Raw genomic sequence first — 9,283 nt, forward strand, 5'->3', positions numbered from 1 at the left:
TGGAAAAGCTGTGATTTCTTAGTATAAACTTTCATCTTAGGAAGGGGTGTTTTTTCTAAGCTATTTTGTTCTACTCTTTTCTAGTTCTTTATATGCTCTGTAGTTGTATAATGCAAGTAAAACGGTTATCTGCTGAGTCGCTTGAATGGCACTGCAAAACTGTGTAGTGTAAAAGCATATAACCAGACAAATATTTTTTGAATCAAAAATAATTGGGGATCGGTGGAAAAAACCCAACAAATTTCATATATTTTCTTTGCAGGAAACTGCTGCATACAAATCTACCTCAGCTTTTTGATAAGTAGACATGGTGAGAACAATAGCACTTTTTATATATTTTCATTCTTTCTGAAGTGGTCATCTCTTGGAAAGTGAAAAGCTGCCCTGCGTCTCAAAGGATTACACCTTTTACTCTGATGCTGTGAAGAATTTGTAATCAAAAGCTTAGGTTTTCATTTCAGACTTCTAACAAGAGATACTGTGAAAAGGAAGATAGGTCAATGTACTATTTCATCAGTCTAAAATATAATTAGACTTCCAGTTCTAAGATCCTAAATTTTAATCCTACTTTGGTTAATATTTAGTAATCTGCTTCGGTTTCTTTTACCACAGAAGCATTATTCAAGTTGCAAGCACATAGCCCTGCTTGAGTGTATGTAACCTTCTACACTTGCAGGCTTTTAAAAGTTTAGCAGATCGTGACATAGAGATAATACTGTATGTCTTAAACTGTATATACACTTTTTATAGCATCTTCATAGACATTGCAGGCAATTATCTTTTTTTTTACTTGTATGCTTCTGGAACAGTGTGCTAGTATCAATGTGATGCTGATTTTTATTACTTTTTCTGTATGCTTATCCCTAGTATAGCCCCACAGTAATTGTTTTTGCATAGTTTAGCACTTTCTATGGGAGCACTGTGATATACTGGGCCTATAGAGGTACATTTCCTTAAGTGGCTGGGTAACTGCCATTTTAAATTTTAAGAATTTATAAATAACCTTCATAAGAAAAGCGTGTTATTTTGTAGATTTGCTTGTTTATGAAGGCAGATTATATACAGTGCAATTCAGAACTAGCCTTATCACTCAAAAGGCTGCAGGCCTTTTGCTTCTGTGGTTGTAAACCAGTGGTGTATGTGCACCTCACTATGATCTCCTGAAATAGATATAAATTTGGTTCTTCAACTTTGCAGTTGAGTAAATGAGTAGGTCCAGTTTGCAAATGAGTAATCTATTTCTGGAGTGTAACAGCATGAAACAGAGCTTCTGCATTACCATGGCAAACTTGATTTGTCCTGAAATGAAATGAAACCAAGTGCTTTCTGGTGATTTCACTGGGGATCTGTAACGTTTGTGACAGTAGCCTTGCCTACGGCCAAATATTGAAACAACATTTATATGTAGTGGGAACTTGCTTATGTTCTTAGTGGGACTAGGAAATAAAACTGAGTTTGCTAGTATTTCATTGCTGATTTATTATTTTCTGCCTCTTTCTCAGGCTGTCACACTGCATACTGATGTAGGAGATATTAAAATTGAGCTATTCTGTGAGCGCACACCAAAGACTTGCGAAGTAAGTCAAGTAAGAGGAGCAGGATTGCCTAGAGTTGAAACAAAGCAGTAGAAACAGTGAAGACTGTAGAGAAGGTGAAGTGGCTGTTGCAATTCATCTTTTCACATAATGGAATATTAACATTTTAAGCTGATACAGTGCCTGTTCCACTCATGGAACTTGTGTAGTGTGTACTTGTGCATTTTTTCATATTGCCTAGAGCTTTGCTGCCTGTTTCTTGCCAGCTAAGGTTTGGCTAAGGACCGCTTCTCTCCCAAGTGCTAGCATCTCACAAGATGTCCTTTGCCCTTAAGGAGAAATATGGCACATGGCTTGGGATTCCCAAATTTCTGTAGGTTTGCTCACACTCGCAAACTTTATTTTAATTTAAAAGAGTGAGAATCACTTCCAGTTTGTCAGAGGCCCCAGGTTTTCCTTTCTGCAATAAACTTAAGCTTAAATTGAAATAATTTGCTTTTTAACTAACAAAGCTGAGGCATGAAGTTATTGATTACAATATTACATTTACAAAATAAAAATGTTGAATGGAAGTGATACTTCAGGGCATGTCTTAGGCTTCTTGTTTGTTCCTCAAGTCAGACAACCTTGTGCTATAAACTTTATTTAAAATCCTTTCTATCTGTGACAATGTCAAAGGAGCATATTAACTAATTCGTTTATGACTATTCTGTGGTAATACTCTGTGGAATTCACATGGTCACAATGCAGAGCAGAGGCAAAAGGGTTAGTTTTGGTCTTGCCCATGCTGTCATTGTAATAAGAGGATACTATTTCTGAGTTGTTTGTTAATATGGCTTGTTTCATTTCCTTAGAATTTCCTGGCTCTTTGTGCTAGTAACTACTACAATGGCTGTGTATTTCACCGGAATATAAAGGGCTTCATGGTTCAGACAGGCGATCCACAAGGTAAATTCTTCTGTCAGGGTCTCTGTATAGAAGAATGTACATAAAACATAAATATCAGGAAATTCAAATAAATTATAAATATCAACATTAAAACAAAAACATTAATAAAGTAAAAATAATACAATAATTATAGTATTTTTGGTGGGGTTTCTATGATGAAATTAGTGTTCTGTTGTGAAGTTACAGAAGAGCAGCCATTACCCTAGCTCTAAATAATCATGTACTAGTAAAACATTCTATAAACCTTAGTTTTTCCAGCTGTTTCCACTAAATATGATGGTTCTGCCAACTTGCCAGCTTTTGAATAGGTAGCAGTTGCTACTGTGTTTTCCTCTGTTTTCTGCCTGAAAGGCTACACTGCTTCTAAAGCATTCGTGGAAAATGTCTCAGACAGTGTCAACTGTTCGGGAGAAAGTCTGATTCAATTGTGTGTCTGTTTGCACTCATAGTGAATTTAGTTTGAGGATATGTTCAGTGTTTTGTTCTGCTGTTTAATAGGTGTTCCTTATATAGGGTTATAGCTTTGCTCAGTATGAAGACATGAGAACCCGATCCCTGTCTCAAACGAATTACAGTGTATCTAGGGTCTTTGTCGTAGAATGTTATAATGGTACATCTTTTGTGCAGTTTTCAGCCTGAAAATTGAATAGTCTATTGTGGTGCTTCTTTGTCAGGCACTGGGAAAGGAGGTAACAGCATCTGGGGCAAGAAGTTTGAAGATGAATTCAGTGAATACCTAAAGGTATTTCTGTGCTCTCAATATGCAGTTATGTTTTCATATGAATTTTCTTTACAGGTTGGAGAACAGTCAGCATTGTGTTGTAGTGTATTAAATACTTCTTTTGTAATTGTGAAGCAAAGTATAATCCTGCAATAAAGGGATAGAAAAAATAGGAACAGGCATTTCTGTACTTGGCAAGTTAGGTTTGGGGGTTTTCATCACTGGGAACAGAAGTAGAAGGAATTTGTAACAACATATTTTTCATGCACTGAAGGCAAAGAAGTAATTTTTCATTGTAAGAGCAATTTTGAAGAGCTAATTATAGACTGTGATGGTATATATTAGCAACCAAGATTTGTTCTTAATAATGGAATTGAGGCAGAGTACTAAGTCACAGAGCACTTTATACAGGTTAAAGTCCTGCCTTCACGGATGTGTATTCATGTTGAGGTTTTTCCCCTCTTTCAGCACAGTGTCCGTGGGGTAGTTTCAATGGCAAACAATGGTCCGAATACCAATGGGTCGCAGTTCTTCATCACTTACGGCAAGCAACCGCACCTAGACATGAAGTACACTGTGTTTGGAAAGTAAGTGATCCAACTGCCTGCCTCCTTATCATAGTGCGTGAAGGACCAGAATACTTCAGGGCACATGCAATGCAAATTTAGAAGCTTCTGATTCTAAAACTCTTGTTGTAAATGCATGTAAATGTATGCTCTTGCACTGTCACCAGAATTAGTTGCTCAGAAATGCTGCTCCATTTTTCTTAGTAGTAGGGAATTCAGGGGGAATATGCATATTAAAAATTACCTCAAGAATGGAGCTTTTTTTTTTTTCTCCCTACCCCTCCCCCCTAGTTATTCCAGCTTGCCTATTCATCCATGCCCAAACGAATGCAGCCTGATTTTAAGCAAACTCCAGAACAACTGGATACATAGTTGTAGGGTTTACTGAGAAGCCAAGAATCTGATTTGGTATTGGATCTGGGGATGGATGTGGTACCAACAAGGTCCTGCTTCTGTTTAGGTGGTGTTGGTCAGATAAAATTCATGGAACTGGCAGTTTATAAAATCAGATGAGGTTGTTTAACATGCATCATTATTTTAAAACATTCTTCTGTTAATAGACACTACTGATAACATATCATCATTAAAGCAAATGTTTAATTTTTTAGTCTTCCAAACTGCTTTTTCTGTCTCAAAATAGTGGTCATGTCTTTTCTTTTACTTGTTGTTAAAAAGTCTCTAGTGCACAAGTGAATCTGCTGAGGAAAAATTTGCCTTTATTAAATGGAGTTAAATATTCAAAGGAAGCTATTGAAATGTGAAAACACTGTTTTCTACCACTTGCATTGTTTATAGGCATCTAAGTATATGTGTTCCTTTCATTTCTGAGTTTGTTTAGAAGTGTGATTGAAAGTAGGTCTTTTTAGACATCTTTCTTAGCAAAGAGCAGAAGCTCTGACAGATGAACTTTGCCAGATTTTCTGTGGCAGTTTAAGACACTCCTGCCCCAGTTGCAGAATCAGCAGAACAGCATATGCAGTCGCTGCTGGCCCAGAATCCAGCCTGCTAGATTCAAAAGAGTTGATGAATGTGACTGAATTGAACTGTGAATAGCACAACATGTCTTCTGCCAAGTCCATTACTGGGGAATAAACTGCCAAGATTTATCAGAGCGTTATTTAAACAAAAAAGTAAGAAGTTTGTTAGAAAATTTCTCATGCCACTTCTTCAGCCTGAATAGGAAATCTGAAAGCATAAACTTATTTGTGCCATTAGATTTACACAGTTGTTAATGAATCTGTCCAATCTTGTCTTTGAATCAGAAGTTTAGAAATTACAATATCACATTTGGAAATTGATTTTCCAGCCATAGGATTTCAGTAATTCACAGTGAAGTTTGGTACGGCCAGTATCTTGCTGCTACTTAAACCTATACTGTGATTGGTCAGTCCTGCCTACCAGGAGGTGCAGCCAGGGTCTTTACACAGCTGTAGTTGGTATAAAATATGATACTGTCAGGTTAGTGGGAATTATTTGAACTTTTTGTCAGACACGTTCATGGATGCTTAGTATTTCCTTTCAAAATACATTATACGCCATATATAATGTTTTGGCTGTCTTATTTGTACCATTTGCTTGCAAGGTCCTTGCCCTATGATACTTGACTGTAAAGTGCTTTGAGATACCAAAATTGTGAAAATTAAATTGTTATTAGAAGGAGATTCCCAGCACTTCTGGTTTTCTTCCAGAGTTATTGATGGCTTGGAGACCCTGGATGAGCTGGAGAAGCTGCCTGTGAATGAGAAAACCTACCGACCTCTTAATGATGTTCATATTAAAGATATTACAATTCATGCCAACCCTTTTGCTCTCTAGGCACAGAGTGCCTCTACACATTCTTTAGAGACTGGTCAGATCAACTGTTGGATTATGGGGTTTAAAATGTCATTAAAAGGGGTTACTTGATCTGGATCATACCTTTGCTCATTGAATGCAGGATTTTCAGGAGTTGTGACATTGTTTGGGAGTTGTCGCAGAGGTGTCTTGTGCTTTAGAAGCCAGTTTTTTCAGAGTATCTTCCAGGACTTTGAATTTTAAACATTGCTTTTTATAGTTGTAAAATAAGAAAGGACTTCTAAGAAAAATACATTTTTTTTTTGCAAATCTTTGTTTTCTGCCTTATCTTTCTTAGTGATACTATGTTGAAAAAATGTCCTTTGCTACAATTTCATACTACCAGTTTCCTGAAACTTTCTCATGTAAATTCTAACCTTCCTTCTTTTACTGTTTTTTTAAAAAACTGAGTAAAATATGCAATTTTTTCCCCTAGGTGAGAGCAGTGTCACAGATAGATGAAACCTTCCTCTCCTAGAGGATTAAAGGCCGTGTTTAGAGGAGTGCTTGCTCTTGTACTGCTGTGTTGTAATGGTAACTTCTTCAGCCTCCCCAAAAGGTAGATCAGAAACAATCACTTCTGCTTCTGGCACAATGCTTTTGGTATGAAAGAGTAAGTGTTTGTGTCTTTACATAGCTATTGATTGAAACTAGATGATGATGAATTTACTGTAACTTGGTTTTGATCACTTTATTGCACAAACAATAGGGGATAAACACAACAAAGAGTAGTGACAAAAAGACTCTGGTCAGACTTCTAATCAGGAATATCCTGATACGCTCAAAATAATAAAAGATACCGGGGCAAGATGATGAACAAATAAAGAGAGAGCTGTTTGGTCCTATTAGAGCCCAAATGTTGTTGGACTCAAATAAGAAAGTCCTGAACAAGGTACAGAGATATCTGAATATTGACTGGTCAAGAGGAAAAAAAAAAAATACATGCATGCATATATATGCATATATGTGTGTGTATATATGTATTTTGCTGATCCTATGCTCAAGTCACTTACTACACTAAGCATAAAATAAACTGACTTAAGCAGGGAAAAGAGTGATTTGTAAAAGCAGTTAAGTCCAAAACGCAGTTCTCCACCTTGGGTGTACTGGGAAAAGCAGAATGTTCTACTCTTCCTTGTAGATTTAAAAAATATGTTTTGGCATCAGTTTGTTTTCATGAAGCAGGAAAAAATCAACTCATTTGTACAGAGTTTCACTTTCTGGCTCTACGTAGAGGTGAGGGGGTATATTTCTAGTTCCAACTGTGCGTGAGAGTCCTGGACAGGAGAGAATATCCACAGTTCCTGCATCCAACTCCTACCATTCTGGACTTAGCAAAGTTCATTCTCATATATATGCCTTGTAATCCTTGTGAGGTCCAGGTCCAGCTGACTTTCAGTCTGCTTCAGACTAGTATTTCCCGATTTGAGACTTGCCTCTTAAAATAAAGAGGAATGCAAAGGTATGCCAGGTGCAGATTACTGAGGTGTTAATGAGCAGAGTTAATCAGTATCTTCTCTCTGGGACAAAGTTTCATTATTCTGTATGGAGTGCTGCTTAAAGCTCCTAGTCCTTGCTCCAGACTTAATACATTTTACCCTAATACTTCAGTCAGACAAGTAGAAAATTTAATTCGTCTAGCTCTCTGCTCTTTTTGTCTCTTCCATATACCCAGTGGTAATAGCAAGTAGACAGAAGCATGCAGCTGCATGTTTGACTGCCACAGTGCCATTACTGTTGTGCAGAAGGAAAGTTTCCAGTATGTCCTTCCTACAGTGCAAAGAAACAAATAATTTAAAATGCTGACATCCAGCACTGAACTGGAAACAATTTCAGATATTTTGGTTTTTTTCCTCCACAAAAAGAAGGCTGTTACATAGAATGTGTGAAATACAGGGACAACAAGCAATTTGCTGTCTGGAGGATACATTACATTTAGATCCTTTCTTTTTTTATCTAAAGCTGTGTATTGAAAGGAGAGTGATCTTACAGGACAGGATTACATCCTAAGTTCTTAAAATTATATATTATGTCAGTTTTCCTGTTTGTGGCTCTGAACCTCCCCTAGGCTCTCCCTGAGAACCTGGAATACAACAGGAGAAATAATGGTGGGGTTAGGCCTGTGCACTTGTTGAGGAGAAAGCAAGACAGAGAGCAGGAAGTAGCCCAGCTGTGGAAGTGTGTGATTTTGCAGGTGGTTGCTCAGTATAGCTTACGTGCAATTTAGTTCTTGCACACAGTCAGCTGTGGTGTCACCAGCCCTTTGGACTTTTGTGACATATATAATCCTTTAAATAGCAAAAATGTTGCAGACAGTACTGTTCTTATTGTTCTCAACTTGTGCTTTATAAACTCCTATGTTTACTTCCACCGGTCTGGTCCTTTGTCACAAACGCTACAGCCACAAGGTGAGTTCTGTCAAAATAAATCTACCCATCCAAAGAAAAATCTGTACATTAACACAACAATCTTTTGTTATGACTGTGATGGAGAGTCTCATTGTGAATATTCTAGATTGTCTATGACCTTTGCTGGTATTTTGGTGTTAGAGGTATGTCATGCTGGGAACAGCACTTAGTCTAAGCTGGAGAGCAAGGGATAAAAACATGCATTATCTATGGACAGTGGCCAACTTCCACATGTAATGTATATCTTGTATGTTGACCACAGGGTCAGTTGGGGAAATAAGGAAAAAACAAAAACCAAAGAGTGAGGAGGGTCATTTATCAGGGTTGGAAGTGTTTTGGAAGGTTTAGTGCTTCCCAGAATTAAAAAAGCATTGGGTTTTAGGGAACTGATGCGTATAGGCATGTTGCAGTGTTTCAGGACTGTTTTATCCTTAGATGCTCCTTTTCCACATAAGTTAGACTGCACATGAGATGTGTGACTGCTTATTATGGGGTTTGGAGAACCAAATTTCAGTCGTAATGCTTGGTTATCTCAGCTGAGGTGATGGCTGGTAGGCTGGCAGGCTTGAAAGCTCCTTCTGAGAGCGGTGGTGGCTGAAGGGCTGCAGCAAGCTACAGGGCGGCGAGAGGGGTGTCTCAGACTTAACTGCCGTGTGTGCCATAGTAGTGAGCAGCAGAGGAAGCAAGGGTTAGTTTTGTGGGAGGGTTGGGTTTGTTTTTTTCATTCTGTGGTTATAGAAGACTGATCTGTACACTGACCTGAAAAGTTGCATTTCGTTTTTGTTTTACAGTGGGTAAAAAGTGACTAACACTAAAAGCTAGTGAAAGATACAAGACAGCAAAAAAAAAAAAAAAAAGTTTTTAATGCCAGTGATTTACAAAGACCTCTTTAATTTGTTAGTCATACATGGTCCTTTAAACCTGTGTTGATTTAAAGCTGACTGGGTACATGCTTTGAGAGCCTCTAAGAATTTGTCTGGGGAAGTAGAGAGACAAATAATTTTTTGCCCTTGGCGATAAAGCCTGTTATGATGAGCAATTCCGAGTCTCACAAAAAAAAAAAGTAATCTTCTGGCAGTCATTCTTAAATGAGGCTTAGAAATTTTTTTTTTTTATTTTGTAGTATTACGTGCCTTGTCTTCCAACGTTCTTGGCAGGAAAATGGCTGAAGGTTTTGCATAGTTGGTTTACTTAAGTAAAACTGCTTTAGCTGAATTACCGGATGCGGCGTACGGGGTAACCCCAAAATGTCGTGACGGGGTGAAACGGCCC

General features: G+C 37.7%; 1 protein-coding gene across 1 annotated transcript; it reads left to right on the plus strand.

The window, feature by feature from the left end:
• The first annotated feature begins 267 nt into the window (after positions 1–267).
• On the plus strand, positions 268–5,838 carry PPIL3 (peptidylprolyl isomerase (cyclophilin)-like 3). The gene is made up of 6 exons (XM_010296383.1): positions 268–310; positions 1,503–1,577; positions 2,390–2,483; positions 3,158–3,225; positions 3,673–3,791; positions 5,459–5,838. Exons 1-6 carry the CDS (start codon positions 308–310, stop codon positions 5,583–5,585), a joined length of 486 nt encoding a protein of 161 aa, XP_010294685.1. The 5' UTR covers positions 268–307; the 3' UTR covers positions 5,586–5,838.
• The last annotated feature ends 3,445 nt before the right edge of the window (positions 5,839–9,283 follow it).

This window comes from Phaethon lepturus, unplaced genomic scaffold, assembly GCF_000687285.1.
Source record: "Phaethon lepturus isolate BGI_N335 unplaced genomic scaffold, ASM68728v1 scaffold26291, whole genome shotgun sequence".
Taxonomy (NCBI): Eukaryota; Metazoa; Chordata; class Aves; order Phaethontiformes; family Phaethontidae; genus Phaethon; species Phaethon lepturus.